This window comes from Eretmochelys imbricata, chromosome 22, assembly GCF_965152235.1.
Source record: "Eretmochelys imbricata isolate rEreImb1 chromosome 22, rEreImb1.hap1, whole genome shotgun sequence".
Taxonomy (NCBI): domain Eukaryota; kingdom Metazoa; phylum Chordata; order Testudines; family Cheloniidae; genus Eretmochelys; species Eretmochelys imbricata.
This window is the reverse complement of record NC_135593.1, coordinates 17,519,391-17,537,167: the sequence shown is the minus strand read 5'-3', so window position 1 is coordinate 17,537,167 and position 17,777 is coordinate 17,519,391. Positions and strand designations below refer to the sequence as shown.

Here is a 17,777-nt window from a genome sequence, read left to right as displayed (position 1 = left end):
CGGAACAAGTACTCAGCATGCATCAGGCTGAGGAGTCCTCAATAAAGATTATTAACAGGGCTTCACCCCATGGACCAGATTCACCATTGACCTTCACCTTATGTCCTCATATAAACTGTTCCTCTGCAATATGTAAAGCAATTGATACAGAGGAAAGACAAATATTAATGTTTCCAGTTACCAGGTGTTAGTGATTTTCTCCTGTCTAGTCTCCTACATTCAGTCCTTTCATTCAGGATTAATACCCCAGGAGGTACTTTTTATTGCACTTATATTGCTATTCATTTTTAATGTTTCCATAATGCAAGACACTCTAATTCCATTACTAGTCCCCAGAGCCTGCCATCTTCTCTTACAAATTATTGTCCTTAAAGACAATCCCCAGGATTACACGATGTGTCTATGGGGTTGAAGTAATTGTTAGTAATAAAAAATACAAGGTGATGCAATAGAGCTGGCATTTGCAATCCAATAGGTTTGTAAACAGTGTTAAAAATTGCATCATTCAGCTTTTTAACGCTTTCATGTGCCTGCAAACTGTGATCAACTGTGGAACTCAGCCCTATAGTCTTTACCTTTAGGCATACATCTTGCTATTATTTTAAACCTTCATTTTAATCCCGTTTGCTTTTCACAACTACCGGGCAGGTAACAGGTCCCCAAAGGAATCCCATGTTGCAACTGGTACAGAATTAGAGAATGTAGACATTTAATACTTTGTACGGATCCTCGGAGTATGTGGCAAGGACGTGGTCACAGAGCACAAAGTCAGGCTTTAGAGATTTTTATTAAAATAAAGGAAAGAGTTATCATAGCCCCAAACCACAGAGCCGCAAAGAAATAGCACAGTTCTATAGACCCTGGTGGAATCATCCCTTTACAAAAGCTACTTAAACTAGCATACTCAAACCCTTCCTTGGGGACTTGGTAGTGGGAGACAGATTACATAATAAAGTAAGCTTGCAGGCTAGCCGCATAGGCTACATATCTCTGTTCCTTTGGGGGTAGGGTCCTTTACCCATACTCCCTAAAGGATTTATATTATTTTCTCCTTTGAGCGAGAATGAAGAACATGCCAGAGAAATCAGAGCTGTCATCTATGAAATTATCATCCCTGCAGAGAACCTCAAACTCCTGAATGATGAAGCCAGTTTCACTGAGGACTTCCCTCACAAATTCTTCTCTCAGGACCAAACACGAGAACCTTTTGGGGCCAACCACGTAGAAACTGCAGGCCAAAGCTCCACTCAGCACCAAGTGCCCTCCTGGCTTTAACAGGGAGCTGATGTTCTTTAGAGCAAGTTGATAAGTGTTCAGATCTTTGCAAGCAGCTTCCAAGCACAGTGATGAGATCAAGCAGTCAGCTGGAGGCAGGATGATTGGATGCATGGGGTTGCTTTTGTGGACATCACATTTTAGAACCTGTTTGATGGTTTTCCTTAACTTCATCTCTTTCTCAGCCTCCTTTCCCCTAGAGAGACATACACATATACAATACAAGATGAACTCCAAATGGTTATCTGCAATTTCAGTATCTTTGTATGACATAGGTGTGAGTATTAGAAGGAAAACATAATTTTCTAGAGTGATGTCTGTTTGTAGGACCTTGTGTTAACTTTGTCTTTAGTCCCCTTTCCCCTGGATCAGGTTTTCAGATATGCTGGAATTCCCAGAAATATTAAGTCCTAGCCACCACATTGTGCTCAGAACTCATCCTACTTTTGCTAACAGAGTCATGAACTCTGGCTACTTTTTCAGTGGACTCCTCCCTCCCTCCCCCCACGCGCCCGCTGTCTGAATTTAAGATTTTTTAAACATCTGCAACCAGGTGAATTTACATCAGCTACATTTCCCTCTGCATTTCATACTGGAAAAATGCCAACACCAGTTGATAGGTCTCTCCAAGGTCTCGGATGCTGAGACCTCCTGGGGACTCTATACAGACTCCTACCACATTCTGCCTGCTCTTTATTTTCTCCCCCAAATTTCTTCCTACATTCACCATTGATTATGTTGCAGCTTCCAGCTGATCAGTGTAAGTAGATGATGCTGCATAGACAAACTAAGCAATACACAAGGGATTTAGGCAATCTGCTTTTTCCAGCCCCGGTACCTGTTTCCCTCTAGCTCACACACGTATTCCACCACTGGAGTCCAGTCAAATGCTCCTGGCTCATTCTTCAGCCATTTCTCCAGTTCCCGGCGGTTCCGATCTGTATAGTCTGAAGCAATGATCTCCTTAAAGGACTCGCAGGCAGAGAGGAGCTGGTAGATAGTGGGGCCACTGCCAATATCAATCAGGGAGTCCCCTTTCACCCCACCTGGTTCAGAATACAGAATTCTTGGAGCTCATTGCATCTTAACCAGACTAAATGCAACTTCATCTCAATTAAGCTTAGTTGATTGAGTTTTAATACATCTAGAGCTAAATCTTGCTTCCATTGAAGACAATGGCCAAACGCCTAGTGACTTCAGTGTTACCAAGCTTTGGCTGCAAGTCCTCAATGCTTCTTGACATGGAAATTAACATCAGATACTCTCCTGCATATCTAAACTAACCCAGGCAGCAGTATAGAAGACGACAATGTTGACGCTGCCCGGAAGATGTATACGGAATGAGTGCTCTTTTTGTAGCTGTAAGAATACTATTGTACATCAGGCGGAGCTATTCACAGTAATGATTATTTACTCGGCTGTTACAGGGCTTCACACCATGGACCTGATTCACCACTGACCGTCACCTTGTGTCGTCACATAAACTCCTCCTCTGCAATGTATAAATGAATTGATACAGAGCAAAGACGAACATTTATGTTTCCAATTAGCAGGTGTTAGTAATTTTCTTCTGTCTAGACTCCTACATTCAGTCCCTTTCATGATGGATTGATACCGTAGTATGTGCTTTTTGTCACACTTACATTTTTGTTCAGCTTTAGTGTTTCCAAAATGCAAGATGCTCTAATTCCATTACCAGCCCCCTGAGCCATACAATTCCCCCCTACAAGTTACCGTATTTAAGGACAGTCCCCAGGATTATACCATGTGTCTATGGGGTTGCAGTAATTGTTAGTAATAGAAAAAATACAGTATGATGCAGTATAGCTGGCTCTTGGAATCAAACAGCTTTGTAAACAGAATTGAAATTTGCATCACATCAACTTCTTAAAAAGGGATGCAACCAAATATATTCAATAATTTAACTGCAGGGGTGATTTTGAACACATTTAGAGCTATTGATAAAAGACCTCATTTCCACTCCCAGGAGAAGGCTAAAGGGAAATTTGCTATATAATAATTAATAATAACTAACTTTTCTGTCTAGTGCTTTACATTTATACAGCTCCAAGCGCTTTGGACCAGAACACTCATGTCATTATCCCTCTTTTACAAATGAGGCACAGAGAGGTGATGTGACTTGCCCGGGGTCAAAGGGAAGGTCAATGGCAGGCGTGAGAACAGAACTCAGGTGTCCTGAGTGTCAGTCCAAGGCCGTACTGCATGGATGCTTGCAGAAAGGGGAGGATGGGAAAAGCTTTTTGATAATCTGTGGTACTTCCAAAGGCTGAACAATAACATTTAGCCTATCTAATGGGCTTTTTATCTAGAAACGCTAGCTGAAGGGTCCTCAGCCCCCCTGTGCAGCAAGGTGAGACTTGATGAACTGCCATAGCATGTTTGTTGCACATCAGCTAGGAGTGACTATGGAAACCAAATAACTAATGCATATTACAGGATACTTCACCACAACCCAGGCCAAAAGGAGGCATGATAATAACCTGGTTACTCATAGAATCATAGAGTTAGAAGGGATCACAAGGGTCATCTAGTCCAACCCCCTGCCAAGATTACTCCTCGAGAAATTTTGCACCACTGCGCAGGTGCAGAATTCATATTGTTCGCATATTTCTTTGCTCCCTCACAGAAAAATGGGGAAGCAAAGAAATCTGGCAGCCAGGGCATATCTGGTTGAGTGCCTGGAGCAGCTGGCAGAGACTTAAATCACGTTGGGTTGAGGGGGCTGGGGTATGGATGCTTGGATGCATGGGAAGATGTTAATCACCGCCAAGGGTATGGGCATGCATGGGAATAAGGGAGAGAGACTCTGTCCCTCTCACAGGCATGCAGGGGTAGGGCTTTGTTTTGTTTAGATTTAGCTGTGAGGCAGGCTCTGTCCCCTGAGGCAGAGCAGAAATACAGCAGCCTGCCTGTGTAGTTGTTAATGTTCCTATTATTAGTTAATTGTTCCCATTCTTAGTCAATTCTCCCAGGAGCATAAAATAGGTATAAAAGTTTTAAGGTTCCTTTACATTGCCAGAGTGGTGTAAAGAAGCCTTATTATAAATGACAGTCAGCTAGGGAGATCTATGTGCTTTCTCCCTTTTTCCTGTGTCACAGTGGGGTTAGATTACAGCTCAGGAGCAATTTTATTTACCCATTTTTAAAAAAAAAAAAAAAAAAAAAGAATTTTTAAGGGCAAATAAAACATTTGTCAAGCAGTCAAAAAAATGTCAGGACAGTTAGAACCAAGCATTTCCCAAAGTAGCCAGCCAGGATTATAACTGGAATGGAGGGTACTGTTTACCAAGTATTTGTAACTTAACTTTCATGTGTTTAGGAAATGCTGAATAGTTACTGTGACTTTTTTTTCTGTATTATAGTTTAAATAAATTACTAAAGTAATTGAAACTGGTGTAATTACACTGCATTATTTTGAAAAATAAAATATACAGAATTTTTAAATTTTTTTGGCACAGAATTCCCCCAGAAGTACGAGATGCAGGATTTGTTGTGTCTAAACCATTGAAGGCAGATAGCTATCCAGCCTCTTTTGAAAACCACCAGTGAAGGACCTTCTACAACCTCCCCAGGCAGTCTGTTCCATTGCCCTACTGTTCTGAAGTTTTCCTGAGATTTAATCTAAATCTGCTATGCTGTAGTTTGAACCCATTGCCTCTGGTTCTGCCCTCTGTGGCATGTCACAGACAAGGATAGACAAGCCAGGGATAAATCCCTAATCCCACCAAGAGGCCATACCTGAAGTGAAGGTTTTACAATAATGTTTCAGGGCAAAGTTCAGATATTCTTCTCCCCAGGTGCCTTCCCCAAATTTATAATGTCCGAGATAGGCCTTTGGATCAAACTCTGCCTGGTAGTCATCTCCTCCGGTGAACTCAGCCATGGTGCTCACTCAAAGTCTGCACAGACAATGTGCTGGTTTTCCCTGGGTCTCCTGCCCACAGTAGTGCATGTCACTAGGGACAGCTCATCTGACCTCTGTCTTTTAACACTTTCATGTCCCTGCAAGAAGAGTGCCGCTGTGGAACTCAGCCCCTACACTCTTTAACGTTAGATGTACAACTTGCTGTTGCTTAAACTTTTCTTTCTTAATCCCATTTGTTTTTCACAACTCCAGGGCAGATTACAGATCCCGAAAGGAATCCCAAGCTGGAAGCTGATATAAAGTTCTGTGAATAGTTAATAGCATTATGCCAGCCTCTCCCCTTCCAGAGGGCACAAGTTGATACCTGCACAGTGAGAGGGTTTGGGGATCAACTTCAGCAGCACTAGACTCTCATACACCATGCTGCAGCATTAATATGAATCAACCCCTCACTGACATATGTCAGGGACTCTGCAAGGTGTCTTCACTAAACTGGTGTAAGCAGTAGGGATTGTTACAGTATGAGACTGCATGGAAGATATGTAGAAAATGAACATCCTGTTCATGGACAAAAGAATCCCATTGGATCTCGGGCCTGGGCTGTCTTTGGTAAGGATCTTCACGAGGGTATTGCTGAGCTGCACATCTGGACCCGATTTACAATTTACAGTTGCCCTGTACTTGTGTCTTTATATCCTAGATGGCTTTGAAAATGACAGGCTAAATATATATTGAACAAAAACATGGTAGGGGACCCGGACAATGTCTCTCAGGAAACCATCCTGCTCAGCTCCTTAGGGTTTCACTAAATGAGAGTTTACATGTATCGCTTTGTCATTATTTATGATTGACTTATGATATTATAGCAGTGCCTACGAACCAATGGAGAATCGGGTCCCATTGTGCTAGGTGCTGTATAGAAACAGCATAATACACAGTCCCTGCCCTCAAAGATCTTACAATCTAATATCATTGATACAGCAACTAATACAGAACAATGACAAATAATTCAGTGTTTTCAATTAGCAAGTTTTCTGGAAATGTAATTCTTCTGCATAAAGTCCATTCTTATTCATGACCAACTCCTCAGTACCCCAGAACATACTTTTTATTGTACTTATAGTTTTAATCAGTGTATATATGCAAAATACACTAATCCCATTACCAGTCCCCTGAGCCACCCAATCCCATTTACAAATGACTGTGAATAAGGACAGTGCCTAGGATTACAGCATGTCTGAGCAGAGAGTGATTGGTGGTAATAGACCAATACAATTTGGTATTACGGGCATTTGTTATGTAACAGCTTTGTAAACAGTATTAAAAAGTGCTTTGCATTTACTTATTAAAAATAGATACCAGAAAATACAGTCAAATAACTGAATGGGGTGGAGGGTGCTAATGAAGCTGGGTCTTTTAACAATAGATTCATGTATCCATTTCTTCAGGAGAGCTTGGAGGGAATTTGCCTCATAATAATAGCAATAAGAACAAACACAAACCACTTTACAAAGAGAGGTTACAATTAAGGTTTACCAAATGTTTCTAAATGAAAAAAATATTGTCAGAAATGCTGTTTGGTTGCAGTCTATATATTTTGTGAAAACAGTTCATTTTCTTTGAAATTTCCCTTTTTTTAAAAAATAAGAAATTGTAATTTTGGTGTGTGTGTGTGTGTGTGTGTAAAAATACACTATCGAAAAGATAAATTGTTACTTTGCAACTTTTGGTTGCTGAGTTTGTTTTGTCAGATGTTGCCCTGCGGTGATTCGTGGTTGGATGTTTGTAGCCATAAATTTTGGGGGACTGTGCAGTTCGGTCTGTTGATCCACATGTCATGGAGGTCCCTTGACAGGCTAAGGTTCAGGCTAAAATGCTGCACGATCAGCTTGTTGCTATCGGGCTTCTCTTAGACTTTGGCCAGAAGAATTGAACTCTTCTGGAAACATAAATCAATAACTGATAACCTCCTGAACTTTAGTTCAGCCAAAGCACTGGGGCTCTGTAATATTTCACTTACATAGGAGAGCGGAATAATTCCTTCCACTGCAAGAACGGCTGAGTGAAATTCTATGGCCTCTATGACGCTGGTGGTCAAACTAGATGTTCATAGTTGTCCCTTCCGGCCATAAAGTCTGCGACTCTTGAAACTTGATTGACGTTCAGTGGAACTCAGGCTTCTAGGTCACTTAGGCACTTTTGAAAATTTTACCCATCTAAACTAAACAGGTGTATGTGATGGGGTGATCACCCCACACTCGCCCAGAAAGGGTCAATGCAGAGTGAGGAGTGGGCTAATGAATGCAACAGGTCATAGTGGAGAGCAATCAGGTGGCTAAGCAATCCCCTGATTGAATGAGGGAGCCCAGCTGAGGAGGAATGAGCTAGGCTGTGATTATAAAGGCAGGAAATTGGCAGCAAAGGAACAGCTGGGAAAGGTTACAGTTACTCCCTGGGAGAAGGGAGGTGTGTTTGGGCTGGTAGACCCAAAGAGGAGAAGCCAGGAAGGTAGAACAGGGCTCAGGGAAAGGCAGTAAGGTCCAGGAGGGAACAGACCTTGATTGTTGGCCCAGAGTAGTGGGCGGGCCTGGGTTCCCCTGCCAGTCACTGAGGGAGTGGAACTACGAAGCAGTGAATAGGAAGAATGCTGGAGCCTATTTTGTGGGAAGAGACTTTCCAATGCCGGAAGGGGAAACCATTTGGTGACCTGGCCCAAGGGCCAAGTCATGAAGAGGCAGCATCAGCTCGTGGTGCAAGAAAGGGGCCACAGATCCAGAGAGAGAGTCGGAGAGACAGTGTGCAACCGTGGGAAGGAGCATTGACCTTGCAAGCTATTCCCCAGAATGACCAGATGGAGGTGCTGTCCTAATGGTGGGCGGGGCACCCTGTCACAGGGCACCAGTAGAGGTGGTGACTATGATGACACAGCATGAAAGAGATACACATATTCCTCTTGTTCATGGAGGAACCCTACTGCTGCTGCTTCAATAAGGATTTCTTACCAAAATATCCCAGGGCTATTGATTAGGAGCCAATAAATAGGCATAGACAAAACAAAACACTCACAGAGTTTGAGCAAGTCTGAAGTATTGTAGAGGAACAACTCTAGGGAGTGGGAAACAAAGTCTTCTAACAAATTAAGCTGCTGAGTTTAGATACAGGAACTGTCTGGTCTCTTAGTGCACATCTACTGCTAATGTCACCTGGAATAAACTATAAATCAGGGCATTTAGGATGTTGCTCAGAATTTTCTCCATATCCTAAAAGGTAAGGTTGAACTTTTCAGAGCAGTCTAACTCCTTATGAAAATCAAAGTCTAAATCTCTCTCCTATATCCATCCCCTCTATACCATACACAGAATCTAGAGAATGCCCTCTGGAAATAAGCCTGCACTGGCCCTCAGGGGTTGGACTAGATGAGACCTAGTAGATCTCTTCCACCTCCCAGTGCCATGGTTGTCTGAGTATTTATCAGGCGCCTTTCCATTCCCTCCAGCAGAAGCACAGAAAATACAGTCCCTTCCTGAAGTGGTGACTGTTCACGTTTCTTGTGATATTTCACCTGCACCTATTTTCTTCCTCTGGGTAACCGATACAGAGCAAAGACAGACGTTACCGTTTCCGGTTAGCAGGTGTTAAGTGATTTTTTTTTCTCTTGTCTGTTTCTCTACATTCCATCCATGGTTGATGCCCCAGCTCAAGCTTTTTATTGCATGTCAATCTCTGTTCAGGTTTCAGAGTAACAGCCGTGTTAGTCTGTATTCGCAAAAAGAAAAGGAGTACTTGTGGCACCTTAGAGACTAACCAATTTATTTGAGCATGAGCTTTCGTGAGCTACAGCTCACTTCATCGGATGCATACCGTGGAAACTGCAGCAGACTTTATATATACACAGAGAATATGAAACAATACCTCCTCCCACCCCACTGTCCTGCTGGTAATAGCTTATCTAAAGTGATCATCAGGTTGGGCCATTTCCAGCACAAATCCAGGTTTTCTCACCCTCCACCCCCCCACACAAATTCACTCTCCTGCTGGTGATAGCCCATCCAAAGTGACAACTCTTTACACAATGTGCATGATAATCAAGTTGGGCCATTTCCTGCAAAATCCAGGTTCTCTCACCCCCCTCCCAAAAACCACACACACAAACTCACTATCCTGCTGGTAATAGCTCATCCAAAGTGACCATTCTCCCTACAATGTGCATGATAATCAAGGTGGGCCATTTCCAGCACAAATCCAGATGTGAGAATGTGAGAAATGTGAGAAAACCTGGATTTGTGCTGGAAATGGCCCACCTTGATTATCATGCACATTGCAGGGAGAATGGTCACTTTGGATGAGCTATTACCAGCAGGATAGTGAGTTTGTGTGTGTGGTTTTTGGGAGGGGGGTGAGAGAACCTGGATTTTGCAGGAAATGGCCCAACTTGATTATCATGCACATTGTGTAGAGAGTTGTCACTTTGGATGGGCTATCACCAGCAGGAGAGTGAATTTGTGTGGGGGGGGTGGAGGGTGAGAAAACCTGGATTTGTGCTGGAAATGGCCCAACCTGATGATCACTTTAGATAAGCTATTACCAGCAGGACAGTGGGGTGGGAGGAGGTATTGTTTCATATTCTCTGTGTATATATAAAGTCTGCTGCAGTTTCCACGGTATGCATCCGATGAAGTGAGCTGTAGCTCACGAAAGCTCATGCTCAAATAAATTGGTTAGTCTCTAAGGTGCCACAAGTACTCCTTTTCTTTTTGCGAATCTCTGTTCAGTTATAGTTTTTCTATAATGCAAGATGCTTTAATCCCATGACCAGACTCCTGTGCCATGCAGCTCTCCCACCTCCCCCCTTGCCCCGGACAAGTTGCTGTAATTAAGGGCAATTCCTAGGATTACAACTCCATGCCTGTGATTTCTCAGTAACTGATTTCTTTGTTACTATGTGAATTTTTTTTTTTGTAGAGCTGGCATTTACAATCCATCAGCTTTCTAACCACTATTAAAAAGTGCATCGTTATTGACTTATTAAACAGATTCAAGCAAGTGCATTCAATAATTTAACGGCAAGGGGGAATTTTAATGAAGTTGAGTCAATTTAATAAAGTACTTTCATGCTTTTCCCTGCAAGGAGGCTGAAGGGGAATTTGCCATATAATTAGAGCAGGTTTGGAAATTCTCATTCCCATGAAAATTTTCAACTAAAAAAGTTTTCATTACAATTTTTGTTTGAAAGTTTTCAAGTTTTAATTGGGAATTTTGTTTAGCAACTGAACTTTTTGAGTTTGAAACTAAAATAAAAATGCAGTTTTCATTTTTCCTATGAAAACCTAAAACTTTTCAAAAAACCTGACAGCTTTCTCAAACAATTCCATTTTTTTTTAATGGAAAAGGAAAAGCCATTTTTCCACCAAGAAAACACTTTAGTGGACAATTGTTTACCATCTCTGCAAATCATAATCAAAATACTTTTCACTTGTGCTTTTCTCCATAGATTTTTAAGGTGCTTTACAAAGAGAGGTCCATGCACTATCCCTATTAGCAGCTGGGCTGGGCTGATGCATTCAGAAGGGAAGAGACTTGGGTAGGGTCACATAGCAAGTCAGTAGCAGAGGCAGGAGCTAATCCCAGGCTTGCTGGTGGTATTGTATTGCATTCCAAGTGGATACTATGCAGAAAGGGGAGGGAGGGTCAGATCTCACAGACTAATAGCACTTATAAAGGGCTTCTCGTCTTCAAAGCACTGTAACAAATACTAGCTAACGAATCCTCTAAGCAGCCCTGTGCAGTAGGGTAAGTCTGAAGCACGGCCACAATGAGCCAGACTTTTTACTGCAAAGTGCTCTCCTAAAGAGATGTCTGTATACGTGTAGATAGTTCACTGATAATGTGCTACTAGTTGATGCTCAAGAATATGTAGTTTCTTTTGTACATAGGTTATCTAAGACCTATAAAAGTTGTTGTAGTTATGCACTTCAAATTGCTTCCACCGTGCAGCTCTTTCCATCAGTACCTTTTTGTGCTCTAGGTTGTTTTTTGTTACAGACCAGTTGTGAGTAACTCTGGATACCAAATAACCAAAGCACATTCTAGTGATAGTTTGCCCCAACAAAGAGCCACACAAAACCTGGGTTTGTGTCACAGACAAGGATAGACAAGCCAAAGACATAGCCCAGGTAAATTAAGCACTGGTGTCAGTCCCTGTGAATGGATTGGCAGGGTTTTCACTGCCCTGATCACAACACCCAACGTGAGGAAAGTGAGGCACAGAAGGGAGGTGGCTTGCCCCAAGAGCACACAATGATGCAGGGGCAGAGCTGGGATTAGACACCCAGAATTCTAACACCTAGCCCAGTGCTCTGCCTTATAGCCCCTTTGACCTACTTCATAAAGAAATCTTGATCTGCTGTGAAAGCTCATTATGCAGGGATCAGGCTTTGGCACTGCATGTGACTTTCTTGCCTCCTGTAGGCACATGGAGAGCTGATTACACTGAATTAGATGAAGATGGGGAAGTAGGTTAGCCACTTGTTGACACATCCTATCCAGCCTTCATCCTGCTTTCTCTTTTCTCGCCACTAAGGGGAAGTAAAGGATCGTGTTAAACTGAAAGAGAATCCTAGCAACTGATGAACTGGTCTCAAATATCTCATCCTATGAGCAATTACAGCAGGTGCCAAAATGATCCAACAATTCTAGGTTCATTACAAACTCAATATATATATAATTGGCCTTTAAAAAAATAAAGAGTTGTCATTGGCAATGATGGGTGGATGAGCTGCTATGTCATAGTCATGCTAATCATTTCTATGTTAGATCCTAAGGTGGCTTTGATTAATAAATGCCACTTTACAGACAGCATGTGTGGTGAGTCCCGCTGGTAAAAACTAGCTACCAAAAAAGGAAGCTAAAAATAAAATTTGCAAATCTGAAAGGTGAAACTTTTAATTAGGTTGTCGTCTTTTTAGTGTGAAGAGCACAGCAGTTCTGACCTGCTATTCAAACGGACTCAGATGATTACAGTGAAACTCACACCAAACATAATTTGTCAGTGGAACTCACAGCACTTTATAAACATTCATTAAATAAGCCCCACAACACCCAGGGGGTATGGGAGCCAATACTGTCAGCATCTTTATCTTATAGATGGGAAAATGAAGGCACAAAGGGGGGAAATGACTTCCTCAAGTTTCTTCGCAAGTCAGTGGCAGGGCTGGGAATAGATTCCCCGGTCTGATAAAGCACAAACAAAACCGTGTGAACTCTTCCCACACTGATCCACGGGTGAAAAGGGGAATAGAGTCTGCCACACATAGTCTATTTCCATATTGGCAGTAAACAGTAGCCAAAGCAGGCACTGAAGACCTCCTCTGCATTAGGAAAACTGCTACTCGCTTTTCAGCACCGGAACACCCAGGATGATCCCAAAAGTGTGCAGCAGAACCTAGGCACAATACATGTATCTTTTTACTCCTTGTTGTCTAGCTCTGCTCTGAGTTACAGAAGTCCCTAAAATAGATGCACCCTGAGGAAAAAGGAACCAAATGGAAGGGGGGTGAGGTGGCCATCTCAATGCAATTCCCAAGAGGACGGGTACCTTGTCATGAGACCCACCAGCACCGGTCTCCCAGAAGAGAGACCGCAGATTGAGTCGTAGACTTGAACCTCCGCCCTCACCCTTAGGCCTTGTCTACACTGGAATTTCAGCCACTAGTGCAGCTGCACTGACACAAACCATTAGCCTGTACAAGATTTGCACTTACTCTGGTATGAAACCAAACTGTGTCCGCACCGTGGGCTCTGCATCAGTGGCTGAAACCCCAGCACAGACAAGGCCAGAGAGGGGGTTCCCTGGTGGGGGAGGCATGCTCTGATACCGTGGGGTATCTGCTCTGCGGGACGACACGCACTTCCCGCCCAGCAAGGGGCCTCGCACCTGCCCCACAGTGTAAATGTTCATGCATCTCCAGCTTTCCCTGCAACTGGATGTAGAGCAGAGTCTCCCCCTCCCCCGCAAGCCCCCCCCAAGCCCCCCCCCCCCCCCCCACCGGTGCCTTGCACCAATCCAGGGGGAGGTGATCGCACCTGCCTCACTGCATTGTGCATTTCTGGGCAGCCCAGGAGCCGCCAAGATGCTCTCACTAGGTGGAGCTAGAGCACCTGGCATGGGGAAGATGTCCCTGTCCCGAGAGCCGGAATGCTTGCCAGCTGGGTAAGGGCAACTGCCTTTCTCTGAGAGTTAGGTGCAGCGTTCTGGCAGACAACAGTGGGGAATCACCCACTCATGCCATTTGGGGGCAGCTCCAGCTAATCCTCTGTGTAGAGCACAGAAGCACTTTGCATGGCCACGTGCCCCTCTAGCTGTGAGCGCTGCTCTTTGCACCTACGCTGGCCTTCAGCCAGGAGACAAGCAAGGCACCACCCTCAGCAGACTTGGGGAGCAGTAGAAGGGGAGCCAAAGCCACTGGAAGGAGCTGCCGGCTCTCTATGGCCATGCCTGCTCCGCAATGGGACGCCCTAGGGCTCCACAGTGACGCCTTCAACCTGCACTGGACAGAATAAGCATCATGATGATGATGTGCTGCAGCCTACAAGCCCCCCAAAGTGGGAACTTTCAAACTCGCATTGGATTCATGGACCTAGCCATTGAAATGCTGCGTAGCAGGTCAAGATGCAACCTCTGTCCACTCCTCTGATGCTGCACAGGGTCCATTCTCATTGAAGTAGAAATGCCAGCAGCAGAGTTCAAATATTAAAACTGACAGTTAAATTGTGGTTTGGGCTTTAGTTGGTCTCTGCCCACTGGATGGAGGTGATCACTAACTTAAGCCTGCTCGTGCTTGTGCACTGTGTGTTCCCCAATAAACCCCTTATTCTCCCCACTCCTGGTTCCAATTACATTCTCTTTGAAATTTACTTAGAGCTCCCGCCTGCCCCCATCCCCAGAGAAGAGAATATGCTCAGGCTCTGCAGGACTGTTCCTGACAAGGGGGGACCAGCTTCAAAGGCAGCTCCGGGGGGGAAGAGGTAACTACATCAGATGGGGGCATTAGGCAAACTCAATTTCAAACATACTGAATCAGTTCTTCCAACTCCCCCTTCAGCACTCGTGCAATGCTCCGGGCCCAGCTTCAGGGAGTGCTCTTCCAAAGCATTGCTCAGAGTATGGACCCCCCCCCATCACTGAGAATGGGGCAGTCACAGGCTGCGATTTTGCTGCAGGTGGGGGAAATGTTCCTAAGAGGTGGGGAGCTGCTGGAAGTGTGCGGCTTAATTTCTGGGAGACTCTGTAAGCAGGGAGAGAGAGCTAGGCACCTGCCTGGGAGCCCAGGAGCACCTGAGTTCTAATGCCAGTTCTGCTGCTGATTTCCTCTGTATTGTGGCAAATCACCCGACTATTCTCTCTCTCTGTGAGTGACCTGTCTAGAGCCACAGAGAGAGAGTCAACAGTAGGGCTGGCATTCGGGTGCCTCCTGGCTCCCAGTCCTGTGCTCAGACCAGTCGACCATGTCTTTCTCTCTGTGGTTCCCTACAAACGTTCAATCGGGTAACACTGCAAAACACCAGCATTCCAAGGGCTAAAGTGCACTGTGCTTGTGAAACTATAGGCGGGCAGGATTCCACGTGACACAGTGAAGGAAGGGGGCATTTCCCTTTCCCAGCCCCAAAACTCCAAGAAAATCACTGCAGCTCTGTACACAGGGAGCCAGATCTGCTGCCAGTCTGGGCCCTGATCGAGGCTGCTGCTGGCTCCTTAAGAAAATGTGACCCGGAGAAATGCAGAATCTTTCCACTGAAGAACTGAATGCTGGCTGTTTCCATCCCAGCCCTGCACTGTGGTGCATAGAGTCCTCCTGAAAGGGCAATGTGCTCTCGGTAGCAGGACTGGCTCAGCCACTGAGGGCACCTGTTGCACCCTGTGGATGGACAGATGCTCATGTCCTGGGGGGAAAAAGGAAGCCTCCATTTGCACACTGAACTGGTGGACTGTTCAGCCACTCCCTCTGCTGCTGTAAAGGACCAGGTGAAACTGCCTTCCCCTGCCATTGTGCGTGCTGCTGGAGCAGGATTCCCGAATTCAACCTGCTTGAGCCACTCCCATGCGAGACGGGACACTGCCTCAAATCCAACACCAGAGGGTAATGGTAGCACGATGCTGCTAGGGGAAGGATTTCAGAGATGGATGGGTTTCCGTGAGAGACTGGCTAATTCTGCACTGGCTGTGTCAGGCCTGGGTCACACAGCAGCGGGAAACGGAGCTACTGCTGCCAGGCAGCTGAGTGCAACAAGCCCTTTTCTCTCTGGTCACGGCTCCAGTTGGTGGAGTTAATGGGCTCAGTGATCCATAGGTCCCAAGCCCATTTTCCCACCACCATCACAGTTCCCCTTCTCCGCCCTATTAGAGCAGGAAGCAGAGAGATTCTGCAAAAAGCCTCCGGCATCCATATTCTCAGCACAGGACCACATAGGTCACATGACTCTGGCATGATCCCCACAACTGAGCAGCGACACTCCCCAGACAAGCGCTATGCTGGGCTTGCGACGTAGGGGTGTGCTGTCAACGCAGATGGTGCGGTGGGCATGAATAGTCTTGTCTTCCACGAGTTAGACCTAGTTCCCCTGGGTATAAATGCAACGCCACTCACATGTGGTGGAAACTTACTGGTTACACACAAGATAGAACCTACACTTGAGGTGGGGAAAGAGTTGCTGTGTTAGCATGAGGCATTACAATATGCTGAGTGTGCAATGCAAACCTGCCGTGATACTGCATGATTGCATGATATATTGCATGATACTGCGTGCTGCCTTTGGTTTCCTGAGTCTTCTCATTAATGCCTTCCGTGTGGTGAGATATTAACACAGAGCAATAGATCAGATCAGCAGTGAGGTTTTCTGAGTGACCTCTTTCATTGCAATCCTCTTGTGGGATTCCAAGAGGTATTTACATCACTGAACCTCACTTACTGCTGCACTCACTAGGAAATGAGGTCAGATGTCACCAGAGGCATAATCTCTCATGCACTGGAGCATAGGATAATGTCTTGCATGGGTCTGGAAGGAGATGCTCAATGCAGGAAAGCCTCACACATCAGGTTGTGGGCACTGTGGAAGAATTCCACCTGCAGTTGAAATGACAGGTTTATAGGCCGCATCTGGAGTCCAGTTCCTCGCCCCTTTCAATCCAGATCTCAATGCACCTTACAACATGAATTAGTTGAACATTAAACCTTAGCTGTCATGTAAGTACATACAGTCCCTATTTTAGAGAGATGCAAAATGAATTGGCCAAGGTCACACAGTGAGCCTTTGGAATAGGCAGGAATAGACCCCAGGAGTCCTAGCTCCCTGAGTGTGTACCATGTTATAGAAATAGGCCTGAGGTCCAAGTACTCTAGAAGGTATCCAGATCCAAAGTGGACTGAACTGAAATATCAGACGAAAACACCCGTTCACTTTGGGAGAGATTGGAACCACCTCTGAGCTCTGAGGCTTGGGCTCAGTTTTTGGTCTTGTCCCGCAGAGCAGCTCCAGTGTTTGTCAGGATAGTCTATTTGCATGAAATTGCACAAAGCGGGTTGGGGATAAAAATGAATTTGAAAAAGACAAGAGAGGCCCAATGGTATTTGTGGCTGCAAAATCTCAGTGGGCCATGGGGGACCTCTCCATCTTGGCTCTCCGTCTCCCAACACAGTGTGTCACCATTACCTGACTCTGTGCCAACCTGGTGGTGTTATGGAACAGGCCTTCCCCACTTCTATGCAGACCCATCCCCTCTGCAGCTCCTGCTGCCTGGAACACTCTCCCTGTATCTCTCTGCTTCTCCAGCTCTATTCAGAACTCAGCTGTAGACATCAGCTGATTGCCATTTTCCCTAATACTTTTAGTTGAACCGAAGTGTATCATTAGGGCTCTATTGTCTTCTCCTCCTAAGTGGTTCTCTGCTTGATAGAAACAGCGTTTTGATATTTACACTGCGTTGAATGGAACTTATTTCTCTGGTTAGTATTCCAGGATAATGCATTAAATCTGTCATTAAAGGGGGGGACTCCGCACAGGCTAAGGGATCTGAACTCTGTGCAGCATCTCATCTTAGTCACATCGAAGTGATGCATAACTCCATCACCCCACCCCTTGATTCAGAAGGGGCAGCTGAAAGCAGCTTGATTTTCAGAGGCATTACATATCTACAGTCCCCATAACTTCAAGGAGATCTGTGAGTACTCAGCATCTGTGTCTATCATGTCATTCGTGACTCTCTCTGTGCCGCTGACGCAGGGAGGGCAGGATAAAGAAAGAGATCAGAAAGAAGGATGACACTGGGAAGTCACCATGTGGCAAATGATTGATTTTTTTCCCCATCTTAAATTAAAAGCTGGCTAAAAAACCCGAAAGACGCAGTAGTGGAGCAATCCAGCCCTTTTGTCTATTGTGAGGCAGTGGCTTTCTTATAGCCCAGGGTCATCAGGGCTTTTCATGTTGGAGGTCATAGGGAAGGATTTCCCATAAGTCAAAGGTGAAACCCAGCTTGATCTTGGTGAGTTTTATTATAGAGCATGGACTTAAAAATATCTTTGCAGGAGGTAAAATATTAAAGTGCAAAGAAATATCTACAACA

The 17,777-nt window shown here is 44.8% G+C and overlaps 1 protein-coding gene across 1 annotated transcript; it reads right to left on the bottom strand.

Moving 5' to 3' along the window:
• Positions 1–1,041: 1,041 nt before the first annotated feature.
• On the bottom strand, positions 1,042–5,179 carry LOC144278393 (nicotinamide N-methyltransferase-like). Its single transcript, XM_077839648.1, has 3 exons — positions 5,035–5,179; positions 2,114–2,321; positions 1,042–1,471 (listed from the first exon to the last, which is right to left on the bottom strand). The coding sequence occupies exons 1-3, from the start codon at positions 5,177–5,179 to the stop codon at positions 1,042–1,044; spliced, it is 783 nt and encodes a 260-aa protein (XP_077695774.1).
• Positions 5,180–17,777: the final 12,598 nt, after the last annotated feature.